Genomic DNA, 18029 nt, shown 5'->3' on the forward strand with positions numbered 1-18029 from the left:
TCCCTCGTGTCTCCCCAAGGGATGCTCTCGCATCCCCACGGGGGGAGCCAGGGGGTGATGCCGCGCCCGCCGCCCTCCCCGCGCTTTTCCCGCGTGTCCACGCGCGCCCGCGGTCACGCGTGTCCCCCCCCTCCCCTACCGCGGCCGAGCCGCCCCCTCCCATTGGCAGCGGCCGCGTCTGCCCGCCCTCACCGTGACGTCAGCGCTGTCCGGCGGCGCCGCGCCGGGAGGAGTCGCCGCTGCTCCGCCGCGGGGCCCGGGGCCGGGGCCGTCGGTAAGGGCGGGCCGGGGCGGGGGCGGCGTGCCCACGCGCGGAGGAGGTCGTGCCCACGCGGGACACTGAGTAGCGGCGGCGGAGCTGCGCATCACCCGCGCCACGCAGCTCTGCTCCCACGCGTGTCCCGCCCGCCGCCGCTGTGCCGGCTGGCGGGCGCGGGGAATGGCGGGGGGGACCCCCTGGGCACCTACGCGTGTGTCTGGAGCCCTCCCGCTGCCTGCCCGCCCCGCACCCGCCCATGGGCGGGCATCGGGAGGGTCCCAGCGCGTTCCCCCACTGGGACAATCTACGCCAAAACTCCTGCGTCGCACAGCTTGTTCCCATCACCCCGGGATGACAACCACCGCCCCGTAGCACCCTGTCATGCCCGTGTCCCCATGCCATCCCAGCACGCTGACAGCCTGTCCCCACTCGTGTCACAGGTGGGAGTGGGTGGCCCTACAGGGCACCATGCCGCTGGGGCAGGATGGGCCCAGCTGGAAGAAGAGGATCGAGGATATTCAGCGGATCTATGATTTCCGAGATGTCCTGGGCACGTGAGTTGCAGACTGGGGTGACACGCCAGTGACAGTGACTTGTGGTGATGGGTCTGGCCCCTCAGGTTTTGCCCAGTCCTCCATATGGAACCAGCTGAAATCCTTGCCCAAGGTGGGACTTGCATTTGAGGGGACATGCTGTGGGGCACAAGTGCCACGTCCCTCTGGCACTGGCTGGTTCCTGGGCTGTGCTGAGGATACCTGAGGGTGGTCCCCTGGCTGGCAGAGGGGTTCCTGGCAGTGCCCACGGCATGGTAAGGCTCTTAGGCTGGATTAGCAGGTTAATTATGTCAGGGCTTAGAGCCCAGCACAGCGCGAACACACTGCCTGTCCCTCCTGTCTCTTCCCCACCTGGGCACTGCCAACAGCTCTGGCTGGCTCCTGGGTGGCCCTGGGTGCTCCAGGGTGGCACAGCAGAGGAATGCTGCAGCCTACATGGGGGCTCAGCCCCAGCACAGCTCGACCTCGGCAACACCACAGCCTTACCCTGCCTGATTTGGGGATGGTGCAGCCACCCTGGGAGGGCGGAGGGTTCCAGGCATCCTATCGCTGGCAGGGCCCATGTCCGGCCATCCCAGCCAGCCGCTCCTGCTTGCTTTTCTCCTATAAATAGCTGGACTTTCTGCCTGTCGCCATGACAATCGTGGCACGGCGGCATCGGCAGCTCCGCTCTGGCTGTGGCTGCCGTGCCCTGCTCATCCCTCACCCCCCCAGGGGGGCCTTCTCCGAGGTGGTCCTGGCGGAGGAGAAGGCGACGCGGAAGCTCGTGGCCATCAAGTGCATTGCCAAGAAGGCACTGGAGGGAAAGGAGACCAGCATTGAGAACGAGATTGCCGTCCTCCACAAGTAGGGGCCATCCCAGCACCGGGGTGGGGGTTTCACTCTGTGCCCCCCACCCGGCACAGCCCCCCAGTGCCAGCACTCATTGCTGCGTGTTATTGCCAGTGCCCAAAATAGCCAGCGGCGCGTGATGACCTGCGGCACGGAGCCTGGCTGCTCCCTGTCCCCTGGGGGCTGGCGTGGGGGCAGCCCGGTGCCCTCTCACCACCCCCTGTGCCTCCCCCTGCAGAATCAAGCACCCCAATATCGTGGCCTTGGATGACATCTACGAGAGTGGCACCCACCTCTACCTCATCATGCAGCTGTGAGTGACGTTGTGGGGCTCCTGAGGGGCGGGGGGGGCCGTGCTGACAGGTGCTGCCCATCCCTGCAGGGTCTCGGGGGGGGAGCTCTTTGACCGCATTGTGGAGAAGGGTTTCTACACGGAGCGCGACGCCAGCGCCCTGATCCGGCAGATCCTCGACGCCGTCAAATACCTGCACGACATGGGCATCGTCCACCGTGACCTGAAGGTGAGCAGCTGAGGGGGAACACACAGCACTGTCATGGCACCAGGCAGCAGGAGACCCCAGTGTCACCCCTCCCTCTGCCCTCCTCTCCTCACAGCCCGAGAACCTGCTCTATTACAGCATGGATGAGGACTCCAAGATCATGATCAGCGACTTCGGGCTGTCCAAGATCGAGGGCTGTGGCAGTGTCATGTCCACAGCCTGTGGCACCCCTGGCTATGTGGGTGAGTGCCTGCCATGGGCTGCCACCACCCTGTCTGTGGAGTTGGGATCCCCCCACAGGTTGGGGTCCCCCCTCACCGCTGCCTTCCCCTCAGCCCCTGAGGTGCTAGCACAGAAGCCCTACAGCAAAGCAGTGGATTGCTGGTCCATCGGAGTCATCGCCTACATCCTGTATGTATCCCCACTCCCACTCCCCTCCCCTCCTGGAGACCTGGCACCTTGGGGCTGCCTGGGACCAGCAAACCCCTCTCCACTGCCCCTCTAGGCTCTGTGGTTACCCCCCTTTCTATGATGAGAACGATGCCAAGCTCTTTGAGCAGATCCTGCAGGCAGAGTACGAGTTTGACTCACCCTACTGGGATGATATCTCAGACTCAGGTGAGCTGAGACCACCAGTGCAGTGGAGCCTGTGAGCCTGGTGTGGCTTCACAGTACCCAGAGGAATAGAGGACACTCAGAGCTGCTCCATGCTCTGTTGCAGCCAAGGACTTTATCCAGCACCTGATGGAGAAGGACCCTGCCAAGCGATTCACCTGTGAGCAAGCCCTGCAGCATCCCTGGTAATGGGGAGACCTATTGCTGTCTGCCCCCCTCTCCAGCTCACCCCACAGCAGCCATGGGATAGGAGTGCCCTGGCTCACTTCTCTCTTGCTCCAGGATTGCCGGGGACACAGCCCTGGACAAGAACATCCACCAGTCAGTGAGCGAGCAGATCAAGAAGAATTTTGCAAAGAGCAAGTGGAAGGTGAGTGTGGGGTGCTGGTGGGTGCTAGGGGGTGTAGCAGCCCCTCAGGCACCCCATACCAGCTGACACTGGGGTCAGTAGCAAGCTTTCAACGCCACGGCGGTGGTGAGGCACATGAGAAAGCTGCAGCTGGGAACCAGCCAGGACATCCCTGGGCAGACAACTTCCACGAGCCCCGGCGAACCGTTGGTTGGAGGGACCAGCAATGGTGAGCCCCAAACCCCCTATCCCCATCCCAGAGCCCTCAAGCTGCCACCAGGATCTCACCCTGTTCCTCCCTGCAGGGTCAGAGTGTGGGCACCCACCCCCAAGCAGAGCTCAGCGTCTCCCACCAGACTGAGCACAGCCCCACACAGCTGCCTCCAAGGGGGTCCAGCCATGTGGGGTGGGGGGCTCTGCAGTGCAGGAGCAGGGGAGATAGTGTGCAGGCACCCTGCTTGGCTTGTCCTGGTTAAGTGGAGCTGCCCCCCCTGCAGCCTCAGAGCAGAGTACTGTGTCGGGGCAAGAGCACACCACAGAGCCCCCCAGCTTGGGGCTTTGTCCCAGGCCCCTTCCCACACCCCTTCCCTCCCTCCACGCCTGGCCTGGCACTGTCTCACATCCCCAACCCCAGCATGTTCAAGGACAATTTTCCAAATGGATGTTTCTATTTTATTGCTTGTAATAAAGACAAGAGGCCAAAGGTGCTTGGCTCAGCTCTGCACTGAGGGAGCTGGACACAGCCCTGACCCCTCCAGCTTCACTGCCCAGGGCAGCAGCTTCCCCCATGCACACAGTGGGCAAGCACCAGGCAGCTGCCCACACCCCTCCATCTCAGGCTGGCAGCAGGTGCAGTGTCCCTCTCAAGTGTCTGTTCCTCCTGGGCTGTCCCTAGAGGAGCCCACCCCCATGGCTGTCCCAGCCTCAGCTCTCAGGCCTGATGCTGGCTGCCAGCCGGCTTCTGGCCCTTGCGGAGGTCAGCACAGAACAGGACCTGAAATGGGGAGATAATGGGGTGGGTATAGCTTGGGGTGGGGGGGACAAGGGTGCCAGGAAGGGGGGTACTCACTGCCTGTGCCCAGCCAGCACGAGGGCCCCACAGCTCCCGGAAGAAGTCGCCTGCAGAAAGAGGGTGAACACCAGAGTGAGGGTACACTTGCACCATCCACCATCCTTGAGGGTCCCACATCAGGACGCAGCCCTGCCCTCACCGATCTCCTGGTAGGCCCGGGGGGTGAGGCTCTTGCCGCCCAGCGCCACGCCATAGCGCTGCCGTGCAATTTGCCAGACGTGCGTGTCCACAGGCACCGCCTCCGCCTTGTCCAGGGACAGCAGGCACACACAGTCGGCCACCTGCCACAAGCAGCACCCAGTCAGCCCCCAGTGCTGCTCTCTGCTCCCTGTCCCACCCCCGTCCTGGCACCCACCTTGGCACCTACACCAGGCAGGGCACACAGCACCCTCCTGGCCTCGGCATAGGGCGCGGAGCGGAGCTGGCACAGCCCCTCGGGGCCGAGCCCCTCAGCGATGGCCCGCGCACTGCCGCTGACAAACTTGGCCCGGTAGCCAAAGCCCAGCGCCCGCAGCCGGGCCTCGGCATCAGCACCTGGGGGGGCACAGCACAGGGACGTGAGTGGGCACAGGCGAGGCCATGGCGATATCACAGCGGCAGCAGCGAGGTGGTGGTGGACCTGTGAGCGCCGAGAGGGATGGGAAGGCATGGAAGGGCCGGGAATCGAGGCAGCAGAGGCGGCGGCCGAAGGCCTGGCAGAGACGCTCGATCATGGCAGTGATGCGGGAAATGTGGTTGTTGGAGGTGCAGATGAAGGAGAAGAGGCACTCGACGGGGTCCTGCCGCAGCACCCGCACCCCTGCAGGCAGGATGCGGTGAGGGGACGCCGAGCAGGTGCTACGGCCATCCCTTGTAGCTCTGTGGGGCCGCCTCACCTGGGAAGTCATTGGCCACCTTGCGGAACAGGGGGTCGGCCGCTCCCCAGGCGTGGTACAGGGCCGACAGCCCCACGTCCAGCTGGAAGTAGTCACGCAGGATGCGCTCCGTCTCTGCGGCGTTCAGCTTCGCCGCTTTGGCGGGACACCCATCCCGCTCCTCCTCCTCCTCGTGTTCATCCTCCTCGCCGTACACCGTGTACCAGAGCTGGTCCCCATCCTGCCGTAGTGTCCAGACGCGGCCCCCTAGCACACCCGTCCACGCCCCCGGGCTGCTCTCCCACCACCTGCCGCACACGGGGGGGTCGGGGCCGGCTCGGACGCGCCGAGCTGGGCCGGGGCACACCCGAGACGCCCGGGCTGGCTCACCGGAAGCTCTGTCCCGAGGAGAGCACCAGGTCCAGGCGCAGCTCGGCCGGCGGGCACGGCAACCAGCGCCACAGGGACGGGCAGGCGGAGGGGGCGTCCCGCAGCTTCATGGAGGCCGGTGCCCGCGGGGGCGGCGGGTCAAGGCACTGCCCGGCGCTGCGCCTCCAGCTGCCCCACAGACCCGGCCCGGCCCCACACCTCCCCACAGCGGCCCAGCCCGTGCCCTCGGCCCCGCACGTCCCGACCCGGCCCCGCACTCCCCACCATAGAGACACCGGCGCGGGCGGAGCGCCCGCCGCTCCCGCCCCAGCTTCCGCTCGCGGCCGGAAGCGGGGCCGGTGCCGCCGCACATGCCCGCCCCGCCCCGCCCCGCTCCCGCTCCCGCTCCCTCCCCGCCCGCAGCGGCCGCGGCTCCGCAGTGGAGGTTTATTTTCTAAGAATCAATAGATTTTTTTTCTTCCTTCAAAATAAATACAAACAACGTCCGAGCGCGGGGCCGGCCAGGGGCTAGGCCCAGGGGTGGGGGCAGCACGGGGGTGCGGGGCGCGGAGGGCCGCCCTGGGGCACGGCGGCGGCCAGAACAGCATCCCGGGGAGCGGCGGGCTGGGGGGAGCGGGCACCGGGAATGGGAGAGTGGGGGGGGCACGGGGGACCGGCCCCACCCCTCCCGGTCCCCCGGCCCCCCGTGGGTGCAGGCCAGCTGCACGGGGTGGGGGTCACCGAGCCCCGTTTGCCCTGAGATTCGGCGGGGGAGCGGCCGGCGGCACCAGCTCAGTCGCTCTCGCTGGAGTCGCTGCTCTGCTCGCCCTGCACCTTGTTGCGGTGCTGCATGGCGCGGTGGTAGGCGATCTGCACCGACTTGCGGATGTTGGACTTGCGGCCCTCCAGCATCTTCTCTTTGTCCAGGTCCTGGTTCACCCCCAGAGGCACCAGCTTCGTCCGGGGCAACCACTGCCTGTGGAGAGCGGGGGGCCACCTCGTTTGAGGGTTACAATCGTCTCTGGGGACCCCCCCAAAGCCCTCGGCCCCCTGGCCTTACCAAGTGCGCTTGTTGTCAAAGAAGAGGACAAGGTAGAGGTGCTCGCGTGCTTCCTGAGTCATCTGCTCCCCCAGCTTCAGCACCTCCAAGGGGGGCACGGGGATGGGGACCCCATGATGGAACATGCCTTCCCGCGGCATCTTGGGGTCAATGATCTGCAAAACGAGCAGGGGAGGGCTGAGAGGAGAACAGGGACCCCAGGAGCCAGTCTGCAGGGAGGGGACATGGGTTTCAGAGGCCCCAGTCACAGGCAGTACTCACCAACGCCGGGTAGGAGGGGTAGCCCCTGCACTTAGCCCACACCAGGTCCAGGGCATCCAAGGAAGAATCCTCATCCTCAGACAGCCACCCTGCGCCTCGCCCCATGCCCTTACGCACCACTGTACAGGAGGAGAGGGCAGTCAGCTGTGTCCCCTAGGTGATGGTGCCAGCCAGGCACACAGCTGTGCAGCCACGGTACTTACTACAGCCACACTACTTACTGCCATGCCCCACACCTCGTCCCGTGCCCACAGAGTAGGACTCGTTCTCTGTCCCTGATGTGTCCTCACTGCTGTCCTCTGGGAAGTTCACTCGGGAGAAGGAGGGTTTCCCTCTGCCCTGCTTGGAGGGTGTTGTGCTGCAGAAACAGGGAGCAGAGCTATCAGTAGGAGTCACATTAAGCTTCCAGAAACTGTTTTCCAGAGGGCCAGGCTGGTAGGACACCAGGGCTTGTGGCCTCCAAATGCCAGCCTTGGTACCGGGAAGGACTTGGCAAGCCTAGCAGGCAGAAAGGTGGGATGGTGCTTCTGCCAGGGTGCAAGCCAGATCCTCACACAGTTCCACCTAGGAGGACCAGAAGATGTGCCATGTGCCCTCTTCCGAACTAGAAGCACAGGCAGGAGGCTGCTGGAAGGGCCAATGACAGAGCAGCCACTGTGCCAACAAGAATTCCCTAGTTCATGCTTCCTACTGGTCCTCTGCAGCACATTTGCACCTTTAGGTTTTACATTAAAAAAGGCACAAACTCCACAGACCTCTAAGGGATTAGCAGCTGAGCTGCAGGATGAACAAGATGGGGACCACCAAACGGGGTGCTCATCCAGAAACTCAAGGCTGAGAGCTGCCCACTGCCACCCTGGGCAGCACTGCTGTCAGCAGGCGCAGTACCTGGTGCGGTCTGAGGCAGCACTGCTGCTGCTGCTGCTGCTGGACTCCGAGTCGGAGCTGCTCCGGGGAAGATTGCAGTCATTGCGGTACACCAGGAAGCTCTTCTTCACAGGCTGGTTCCCGCTGCTGAAACCGTTGGCTGGCAGGTCTGAAAAACACCCCAACAAAGAGCATTACCACTGCACCAGAGCCTGCCACGTGCTGCCAATGGGAGCACAGGTGCCCAGCTGCACTCACCCATGGTAGCGTCCTCTGTGGATTTGTCACTGTCACTGTCAGAGCTGGAGCTGGGCCGCGGGCTCCGCCCTCGCTTCCTCTGCCGCTGGGAGGACCCCATTATTGGGAGCTGGGGGGGCCCAATGGGGCTGCTCCCATGCCCAGGAGGGATCTGGCTGTCTCGATTCTTTGGGGGGCGTCCTGGACGTTTTGGAGGGCCTGCAGTTTTAGGGTTCTTCTTGGAGAAGAGCACAGAGGTCCTCCTGCCAACTTCGTGCGCTGGGGTAGAAGAAGAATTGGGACCCAGACCTGAAGAAGGAGAAGGTGTCAGATGCAGCCCTGATGGCAGGGACTGCATAGCAGTGGTATCACGAAACAGCTTTGTTTCTGGGGAACATTATCTCAGAAGACCCTCCCTCACTGTAGGAAGAACCTGCTTTTTCCATGATTAGATGACAGGACTGGGATGCAGAGGTGACAAATGCCCAGTGACACATGGTAGCTCTGCTTTTGCTGTGCTCCTCACAGAGCCCAGCTCACCATCTCCATCCAGGGAGCTGGCAGCTGGCCTGTTTGACTCTCAGCCCTGGGAGAGCAGCTGGAGGTCAGCAATCACTGCTGCTTCAACTCCCTCCCATGCCCTCTGGCAGGAAGGGACACTGAAGGCAGCCTGCTCCATAATGCCCCTAGAAACCAGGCAATGTGGCCAAGCTGGTAGGTCCTATCAGAAGGAAACAATCCACCTCATGCCCCACACCACACAGCTGGAACTGTGATCTCTGGAACAGCAGCCTTGACTGACAAAGAGATTAATTCAACAGGTGACTGCTGACCACAGATGTGAACACCAACAACCTGCCAACCCTCCCCAAGGGCTAACACATCAGGCTGTGGCTATTCCAGACACAGGACATGGCCTCCTTCATCCAATCCCCCCTGCTTAGCTGGCACAGCTCACCACAAACTATCCAATGAGCATGCTGGGAGGGAGCCCAGGGAGACACAGACATCACACTCAGCACTCGCCCCTATGGGAGGCACTACAGGCAAGGAGGAGTCCCCACAGGGGGATGTGGGATAAGGGACTGTCCCACAAGAGGCCACCTGCCTCATTCCCATGGAGGAGTGAAGAGTGAGGTGTGTGTGGGGAGCTGCCCACAGTCCTCCTGCCTAAGGAGGCACCTGCCAGGGCAGCCTCTCCGCAGACAGGCCTGTCCAGAGGCAGCTCTCCATGGCTCCTCAGACTGGCAGTTCTGGAGGGAGTATTACCTTTGCCAGTCTCCTGGCTGCTGCTCTCCTCTGCAGCACTGTCTGTCTGCAGGTCCTTCTCGCAGGGGTTGTGGGACTGCAGCACTCCCCTGGCAGAGGAGCTGTGCCGCTCCAGCCCCTCCCGGCCCAGGTCCCGCGGGTGAGCGAGCTTCCGCCGCAGCACTGTGATCTCCTTCTTGATCATCTTGGCCCGGCGGGACCGTCCAATGCTCTGCTTGCCGGCATTGACCTCGTCCAGCCGCTCCAGCAGGATCTTCAGCTGCTCCTCCAATGGCAGGTGCTTCTGATTCTCTGAGAGCAGCAGCCGCACATCTTCTGGGGAAACAAAGAGGAGCAGATGGATGAAAGAAATCACCAACTCCAGTGGAGCTCCTCTGCCTGAAAGGGCATGAGGCAATCAAGGTTTCCTGCAGGGGAGAAGGAGCTGGCATGCCACCCAGCCCTTTAGGGAGGTTATCCTAGAAGACCAAGAGAAGGAGCTCTGTGGGACCTCAGGCACATGGGACTACTGGAGAATGCAGGCTAATCAGCAGTGTGGGGAATACTGGGGTTCACTTTGTCTGGAACAAGGATGCAACTGGAAAGAAAGGGCACACTGCCTAGAACCAACCTAATGGGGCTGATAAGTACCTGGCTAGCAAAACCACCAGGTCTCCAGGAGTGGGGACACATAGCCCAACATTCAACTTAACCTCCCAGAAAAGGCAGCTCAGACTCTTGGGTGCCTTGACTCTGCCCAGGCTTTACCTTTTAGTAGCCCTCTTACCCCAGGGCAGGGACCGAGTACCCACCGTCCTCAATGTCTTGGATCTGAGCCTCTTCCACTGTGACACAGTGGGGGAAGTGCATGCCTGTCTCGAAGTCAATGCCCATCTTCTCTGCCTGCCGGCGAGCCTGCCGCAGCACGGCACCTCCCTGCTCCCGCAGGCGGATGGCTGCCCGGTAGAAGATCGTGTCTTTGGCATTGTATTTCAAACAGTTGTTAATGATCAGGTTGAAATCCTCCTCAAAGTCATCGAAATTCAGATAGCGATAAGCTTCTAGATTTTGCTTCATTGTCTGAAAATCCATTGGCTTCTTGATGTGATCCAGGTAGTCTGGGACCTACATGAGGAAAGAGCCAGAGTTACGAGCCCAGGAGCCACAGTTAGCAGTACCTGCTCCAAAAAAACAGTTGTTAGAGGAATCAGGTATCACTCCCTGTGCTCTGCCCAAATGCACATCGGGGAATGCCGTCTGCTTTTGCAGCTTGAGGAACAGCAACGCCTCCGGACTAGGAAGCCCATGTGCTGTGCTCAACCTGTTAGAGCGGATATGCACTCCGAAGCATTTTTACAGCTCCAGCACACATGCCAGCATCCTGTCCTCAACTCCTGCCTGCAGGCAGCTGGGATCCAGTATGCTATATGTTATTCCCTGGAGAGGGTGCTGCAAGTGCAGCCCCAGGGGTGAAGGTGAGTGCAGAAAGGTAAAACAGAGCCATCCAGGTGGCAAGTGAGATGGTGCAGCCTTCCTCCCCATCTGCTAAGATACCTCCATGCTGACCTGCTGCCAGAACCTTGCAGAGACCATGTGGACTTTTGCCATGCTCCCAGGCAGGGACTCAGTGACAGTCTCAGGAATTCTCTCTCCTGCCTGCAGCAGTGACAGTCTAAGGGTCAAACCCATCTCTGTGCTGTGCTCAGTCATCTAGCAGAGGCCTTCACAAGAGGACAGGTAAGAGCACAATGACTGCTAAGGGCTGGCACTTTGCCTTCCCCAGTGGGAATCCCCAACTGCTCACAGACCCTGGGGTGTCACCAGTAACACACACAGAGGAAGAGTCAAGTGCTGTGCCCCAGCTGTCACCAACTCAGCTGTTCTGCATTTGGCTCACCCAGGAGGGACACTGCTGCACACCCCCTCTGGTGAGCGAGTGATGCTGCCATGAGCCAGCACCAGGCTGCTCACGGTTCTTCTGGACCAGAACACACCCTGGACAGCCCTTGGCATGAGCAAGGGGCAAGTTTGAGTGAAGTAGAAATCTGGGGAGGGGGTTCTTACTTCGTAGTTTTCTGTTACCTCAGACAGAGGGACCGGCTCACTGAAGATGTTGCCCGTGTCTTTCTCCTGCAGCTGCTCAAGCGTCTTGCGGAGGAGGATGAGGAAGGGGGTCAGCTGCATTTCCAGTGCCACCTGCTGCACTTTGATCTGAAACAAAGAACAGAGTGGGGCTGAGCCCCTGGCCCTAGCCAGGCAGTGGTGACTGTCCCCAGGGAGCAGCAGTGCAGCCCTGCAGGACAGCAACCCCTCTCCTCTCCTTGCTGAGGGTAGGGAGCGCCCCTCAGCCCCGTTTCTGGGAGCAGAGGTGAAACAGCGGCTCCAGCACCTGTGCGTCCCACCTGTGCCTTGCAGAGCAGCCACCTTTGCTCGGAGCCATCGGAACAGAGCGCAGCACAGCCGAGGGGACCCCGGCACACCTGAGCACCCTAAGGAGCCCCTGCTGACGCCCACCCCAGCCTCTCCCCAAGGAGGGGCAGTCGTTACCGTCTCTCTCTTGAGCTTCTCCCGCTTGCGTATCAGCTCCACCAGCAAGCGCGCACGCTCGAGGTCATGGCGCAGGCGCTGCCATGACTTCAGCTGTTCCTTCAGGGCCCAGTTCTTATCCTCAGTGTCTCTCTGTGGGAACATCAGAGACCATGAGCTGATAGAAGATGTGCTCCCATCTCCACCTTCCTGACTGTGTGCTGGGGCTCTTCTCTGGCAAAGGGAACCACCTGCTGATGCAGCAAAGGTCACAGCTCCTTTCTTGTAACCTAGGCAGGTGATTCAGTCTCACTTCTGGCAAGAGCTAAATACCTGCCCCTTGGTCATCAAGCCTTAGGATGTCAGGAGGTGAACATCCTCAGACTCTAGAAACACTCTTCCTAACATGACCAACTGACTGCCTGCAGCTGCCCAAGAGGTCTGTGCTACTGCTCACAGCTCTGACAAAGTGCAACAGCTCAAAAAGGGAACAACAGCTCTACTTGCTTTCATTTTTGGAGCACCAAAAATATTACAGCTTTTATCCTGCCATAGCCAAAACTGAGCAGAAGCAGCCTCAACTCTTCTCCAGCAAAAATAATAAGAGCAGACAAAGGTAGGAGAAAACCCTGCCCAGTCACAGTCATCAGAGGGCTCAGAAAGATTTACAGCTCAGATGGGAGCCAGAAGAAAAAATCTTCCTCTCTGGCACCAGATTTCACATCTGTGAAGTGCTGACTGTGGGCTGGAAGCAGCACCCAGAAGGAGCACTCCTGGAGCAGTACCAGAAGCTACAAGAGAGGCCTTGGTTCAGTCCAGACTGTTTCTAGAGATCCCTGGTCATCTCTCTCAACACTGCCTGGCACAGTGGCCTCATATTAGAGCCATTTCTGACAGGTTTGCCATCACTACTGGCTAAATGCAGGCACAAGAAAGGAAATACCTTCAGCGTGGCAGCTTGAGAGGGCAGGATTCCCTTCGTGTGGCAGGCTGCCAGTGGCGTCGCTGCCTGGCAATTCTCTGAACACTGAGAGCGGAGGAGAAGGTGAAGCAGCAAAAGCAGCTGGGGCTGCCCTTCCCTCGTCTGAAAGCTCATACCCCTGACCCCCATTCTGCACCTGCAGGCATTGCATGCAGCAAAGGCTCCAAGCCCACAGCTCCAAAGGCGCAGGAAGCATGCACACAGCCAGGTTCCCTGCAGCCCCACCAGGCAGCCCTTACCTGGTCGCAGTTTCTCTGTGACTGCAGGTGTGTCTGCAGGCGGCGAAGCAGGGGGACACCGTTGCGGGACTGTCTCTTCAGAGTCCAGTAGCTGTGCAGCCTCTGCATGAACTGGCTCTTCCTCTGGATGGTTAAACGGTTTGTAATCTTACTGAGCCTGAGGAAAGGAGAAGAACCACAGAGTCCATCAACAAATCAAGCCTGGCTGCTACAGGAGAAGCCCCAGCTAGGGACAAGTATCAGCAAGTCCATCCCAGCAGAGCTGAGAAGTTCTTCAAGGAGAGAACATCCTTTTATATGGCAGAACTTTCTGTAACATCAAGTCACACAGCCTAGGCACAACAGAGGATGCCAGGAAATGTGCAGCCTTGCCTCTCCATAACACACTTTTCCTTCCTACTTCCTGTCAACTTTCAGGCAAAGCCTGGGGCAGGTTGGGGTGCAAGCCAGCCACACTGGGTGCTGGATCTTTAACAGCTCCCATGGTCCCTGAGACCATGAGTGTTATGGTCCTACTACCCCAAAAACATTATTTAACTGGCTGAGGGCCACTTGCTGTGACAGGGGGGTCTGGCCAAATGCTACCAGAGAAACTCAAACCCTGGCAAAGCACGAGGAGGGAGCAGGACACGAGTACAACAGACGTCCCATCCAAGACTATCCCGAACAGCCCAGAACACCACAAAAGGGATTGCTTACTTCCTACCACAGCAGATAGTCCGGAGGGGCTGGGACAGCCTTGTTCAGCAGAGAAGGACAGAGATGCCCTGCTAGTAGAGTGACAAAGGCATAAAGCCTCAGCATCTGCCCACCTCCCAGGGACAGCTTTTCCCAAAGGATGACCCAACCTGCATCAGCCTCAGCTGAAGAGACTGGGGACAGCAGCCTCATATGCCATCACTGGCCAAGCACAGCTCCCACAGGAAGACGTGGCATTCTGGCAACAGCCCCTGAAGAATAATTAATCCCAACAGGATTCTAGCTCAGTGTACTTTCACTGTGAACGCAATAGCAGCAAGACCCTACAAACTGCCAACATGTCCACACATAAGAAAAAGAGGCTCTTGCTATGGAGCAAGCCCTGAATGAGCCAAAACGTAAGTCTGGGACGCAAACAGACCATGGTAAAAAGCTAGCAGCCTTGTGGCAGACCTGTCTCCCCAGGTCACCAGAGAGCATATGGGTTATGCTGCCCAGAGAGCATAACCCATGGCTTCCATGGGCTCCTATCCAAGTATACAGGAGAGAAGTCTTGAGGGTCTAAGAGTCTTGACAGTGTCCCATGGTCACAGCCCCCCACAGCTCCTGGTGCAGGAGCTCACCAGCTCAGGATTGGTGGCTCACCACCACAAAGGCAAATGCTCCATGCCCAGCCTGTGCTCAACTGGGTGTTGCCTGCTGCAGGATGACAATGAGGTTCAAAAACATCCTAGGATGCCCTTATGTGCTTTTACATGCTGCTGAGAACATCCAGAGTTATAAACACTGACAAATTCTGGCAAGGCTCTTAGATGCTCTTGTTTTGGGATTTCCACGCCAGCCCAACAATCTAACAAGAGCAAGGCACAAAGCAGTTGCAACTGTAACTAGAGGGTGTTTGCACCTTCCCATGAAACCACAGGTTTGGAATGTGACAGAAACATAACCCCTCGTGAGGCCTCACACTGGGGAGTCAGCTTTAGGACCGTGGTGTTCCTTGGCAGGCAGGATCCTGGTGCTCTCCAGCCACCCCTCCTCACAGACAGCTTTCAGCACCCGTGGCTGCCCGGCCCTGCTCCAACAGGCAGCGCTGAAAGGGAGCAGCAGCTGCTGTGCCTGGCAGAGAGCACTGAGGAAGCCCAGCAAGGAGTACGTGGCTGCTGGGATGGATGAGTTCTGCTCAGCAGAGCACAGGGATCCCGACCCCAAACCTCTCTGCTCCAGAGCCAAAATAACCCCGGGATTAGCCCGTTTCCCAGGCCTGAATCACTCCCACACTTCTGTCTTCTGCCTGACACAGCCTCAGGAGAAAACAGACCTCAGCAGAAAGGAGAGCAGTTCCCTCCTCCTTCCCGCCTCGTTTACTCCAGTGCCTGAGGTCCGCGCAACAGGAAAGGAGTGCTGGGAACCTCCAGCTGCTTCTTGACACATCCGGCCAAGTTCACTCTCTACTGTTAAACTAACAGCAGCTATTTCCTGCCATGCCGAGGGCTCAGACACCTTTGCAGGGCAGTGCATGGCCCTGCCTCTCTGCAGGACTCTGAGAGGAAACCACCACAGCCCTCTGTGGCCACAAAGTGAGAAGTACCTGCACAAAAGCTAGGGAGGGGAATAGGATAATGCCCACATGGGAAGCAGGACACAAAACATGAAGGAGAAATTTCTCCCCAGTCCAGAGAGGGCAGCAGGTCGTACCTGTGAGGGGGGATGCAGGGCACGGAAACCACAGGTGCTGCAGCTCGTTTCTCTGCCAGGATCTTCCGTGCCTTCTTCATCTTGATCCTAGACTTGGCCTTTGCTTTTTTGACTTTCTCAGAACTCCAGCCCTTCCCCTCCTCCTCTTCCTCCTCATCCTCCTCCTCCCCCTCACTGTGGGAGAGGGCGGGCAGCCTGCGCACGGAGCCTGGCGGCGTGTGGATGTCGCAGTAGGCGGTTTTGCGCACACTGAAGGAGGTACCGTTGGCACCCGTCTCCCTGACGGGCTCCATCTTCATGTACAGCCCGGCCTGCTGGGCACAGGTGACATGGAAGGCAGTGTAGCAATTGGCTTTGTGACACTGGATGCAAGCCCCAGAGCCACGCTGCTTGCAAATGTAACAGGTCAGCTTCCAGCGTGCGGGCGGGATGTGCTCGATGCTGTCGATGGGCTCCAGGAAGACGGTGTTGGCAAAGCACACCTCGGGGATCCAGAGGGCACAGACCACGTGTGCCCAGCGCCCATCGTCCGTCTGCTTGAAGGCCCCCCCCTTGTTTGGGCAGAGGGCGCAGTCCACGGCACGCGAGGGGGACTGCAGGCACCGTCTGCAGAGCCACTGTCCCTCGGGGATGTAGGGCACCCCATAGCACTCCTGGTGCACAGCCAGGTTGCACATGTCGCAGAAGAGGATGACGTTGCTGTTCTGACACTCCCCGTCGTTGCAGATGCAGCAGACGGCGTCCTCGTCCACCAAGGCGTTTGGGTCCCCCTTGTTGTGGCTCTCGAAGTAGGACTCCTTCTCTAGGCGGTCCATCAGGTACTCGAAGATCTCCTGGGGAATAGGACTCACGCCTTCGTTCTTCCGCCTCTCATTCATGATGTCCAGCCAGATGTAATCCTCCTCATCCATGTCATACTCCACCTCCTCGTCCAGCTCCTCTGCCGACTTCTCAATGTACCTGGAAGGACAGCATGGGAAAGTAAGGGCATGCTTGACATGTTTGGAGCTGCTGAGCCCCAACTCCAGGATTTGTCTGTGATTGAGGGAATGTTCAAATGCTCCAGCTGAGCCATAAGCCAAAATAAAGAAACAGGGACAAGGCAGGAATGTGCAGAAGCAGAAGGTGCTACTGCACCCTGACTAGCACAGCGGCACAACAGCAACTTGGAGACAAAACAAAACTGGTCTAAGGAACAAGGTCAGGCCTTGGAGACTCATCAGTAAAAGGAAGGGGCCTGCATGGGCCACCCAGCAAGTGCCAGTGCTCTGGAGGCAGCAGCCTCACAACCAGACACAATAACCATGCATGGAGGTGCCATGTTTCAGAAATTCCAGTTACGGGGCTCTGTTAACTCCTGCCTGAGGTATTAACTGGGGCCACTGCATCCACCAAATCTCTCACAAAGCACTGTAAGAAAACAATTAAGAAGTATGCCCACAGACAGATCCTACAGGTACACCTTGGTGCTGATGGGCTCTGAAAATATCTCAGCATACCTCCAAAGAGAGACTGAGAGGCAAAAGGACAAATTGGGTTTTGTTTTGATTTTAAGTGCTGTTCCAGCAAGGAAAGAGCACAGCAATCAAACTGCTGGCAATGAGCTAAGCAGCAACTGAGAGCTCTGTAGATTCACAGACCTCTCAGAACTGTGATGTGACACCAGGCAGAGCCCAAGGAGTCTGAAACCATGGAACAGCCACTTCTGTGAGACCTGGAAGAGGCAGACAAAGGCCATTTCCAGGAGCCACAGGCAAGCCACTTGAACAGAGTGGTGCCAATTCCACCTCCAAACCCAGGGCTCGAGCCTAGGAGTCTCCTTGCACCCAGCCACGGACAATACCTGTAGTACGAAGTGGGACGAGGCGGGGCATCGGGGGTGTCCTGCTCCAGCTCTCGGTACACCACCTCGGGCAGCTTGGGGGTAGTGCTGGCCGAGGCGTTGTGGTGATGGTGGTTGGAGTCCTTGCGCTTCTCCTTGTTCTTGTGCTTCCCAGATTTGGGCGGGACGCTCTGCGTCTCCGTGTTCTCCTTATTGCTCCCATTCTCGGGCACCTCCTCGGGAACATCCTCGTCCTCGGACACCACGTCGAGATTATCGAAGATGCTGATGCGGTGGACGCGGCCGTGCAGGTCCACCTCCACCATGCGCTGGGCCTGGGCGTAGGTCATCACCTCTCGGCCGGGAGACTGGGAGGTCTCGGAGGGGCTGGGCGACTGCTTGTTGGCGGCGCGGGCCTGGCGCCCCTTCTTCTTGTGCTTGCGCAGGGGGGTGTGCTGGGGCAGGGGCGGGTTGTCGTGGTCATAGTGGTACAGGTGGTACTCGATCCCGCTGTAGCTCTTGTAGATCTTGCGGCAGGTGCCCACCGGGCACTCGTAGGGCGGCTTGGTGGCCCGCAGGTTGTGGCAGAAGGTCTTCACATCGAAGTCTACACCCATGGCGGGGCCGCGGGGGGCCGAGGCCGGGCCGGGCCGGGCCCCCCGCCCCGCCGCCCCCTCCCCGGGCCCCGGCCGCCCTGGCCTGGCTCCCCGCTGCCCGCTCCTTCCCTGCGGCGGCGCTCCCCGGCGCGGGGCCGCGCTCAGCGGGCGGGCGGCTCCATGGGCGGCGGCGGCGGCGGCGGCGGGCCCGGGCCGGCCCCAACAATGGAGCTGCGGCGGCGCCTGGCGCGGGGCGGCCCTGGGTAAAGCGCCGCGCCGCCCTTAGCAACCGCACTTTCGCCACGGCACCGCCGGGCAGCAGCACCGGGCGGGACCGGAGGCAGCGAAGACGGAGGGGACGGGGAAGGCGGCGGCGGCAGCGATGATAGCGCGG

At 60.1% G+C, this 18029-nt stretch overlaps 3 protein-coding genes across 8 annotated transcripts; 1 reads left to right on the forward strand and 2 right to left on the reverse strand.

Annotated features, from left to right (window-relative positions):
• The first annotated feature begins 117 nt into the window (after window positions 1-117).
• Window positions 118-3811, forward strand: CAMK1 (calcium/calmodulin dependent protein kinase I). Of its 2 annotated transcripts, XM_005488341.4 has the most exons (12): window positions 118-274; window positions 700-813; window positions 1528-1659; window positions 1883-1957; window positions 2027-2165; window positions 2260-2386; window positions 2480-2555; window positions 2650-2762; window positions 2866-2944; window positions 3042-3129; window positions 3211-3337; window positions 3414-3811. In XM_005488341.4, exons 2-12 carry the CDS (start codon window positions 728-730, stop codon window positions 3467-3469), a joined length of 1098 nt encoding a protein of 365 aa, XP_005488398.1. In that variant the 5' UTR covers window positions 118-274; window positions 700-727; the 3' UTR covers window positions 3470-3811. The 2 variants fall into 2 exon arrangements, with proteins under 2 accessions (XP_005488398.1, XP_074406668.1); XM_074550567.1 differs by lacking the exon at window positions 118-274 and having other exon boundaries at window positions 1427-1659.
• On the reverse strand, window positions 3209-5751 carry OGG1 (8-oxoguanine DNA glycosylase). Its single transcript, XM_005488342.4, has 7 exons — window positions 5425-5751; window positions 5056-5342; window positions 4800-4979; window positions 4536-4714; window positions 4320-4461; window positions 4178-4227; window positions 3209-4102 (listed from the first exon to the last, which is right to left on the reverse strand). Exons 1-7 carry the CDS (start codon window positions 5532-5534, stop codon window positions 4040-4042), a joined length of 1011 nt encoding a protein of 336 aa, XP_005488399.2. The 5' UTR covers window positions 5535-5751; the 3' UTR covers window positions 3209-4039.
• Window positions 5752-5836: 85 nt separating this feature from the next.
• BRPF1 (bromodomain and PHD finger containing 1) lies at window positions 5837-18007 on the reverse strand. 5 transcript variants are annotated; one of them, XM_074550551.1, is made up of 13 exons: window positions 17061-18007; window positions 15218-16177; window positions 12824-12980; window positions 11624-11755; window positions 11141-11287; window positions 9889-10201; window positions 9098-9412; window positions 7850-8137; window positions 7613-7760; window positions 6961-7082; window positions 6725-6843; window positions 6464-6618; window positions 5837-6379 (listed from the first exon to the last, which is right to left on the reverse strand). In XM_074550551.1, exons 1-13 carry the CDS (start codon window positions 17654-17656, stop codon window positions 6196-6198), a joined length of 3636 nt encoding a protein of 1211 aa, XP_074406652.1. In that variant the 5' UTR covers window positions 17657-18007; the 3' UTR covers window positions 5837-6195. The 5 variants fall into 5 exon arrangements, with proteins under 5 accessions (XP_074406652.1, XP_074406650.1, XP_074406649.1 ...); XM_074550549.1 differs by having other exon boundaries at window positions 6946-7082; window positions 9098-9409; window positions 17061-18005; XM_074550548.1 differs by having other exon boundaries at window positions 6946-7082; window positions 17061-18003.
• Between the last annotated feature and the right edge of the window lie 22 nt (window positions 18008-18029).

Source organism: Zonotrichia albicollis, chromosome 12 (genome assembly GCF_047830755.1).
Source record: "Zonotrichia albicollis isolate bZonAlb1 chromosome 12, bZonAlb1.hap1, whole genome shotgun sequence".
Taxonomy (NCBI): domain Eukaryota; kingdom Metazoa; phylum Chordata; class Aves; order Passeriformes; family Passerellidae; genus Zonotrichia; species Zonotrichia albicollis.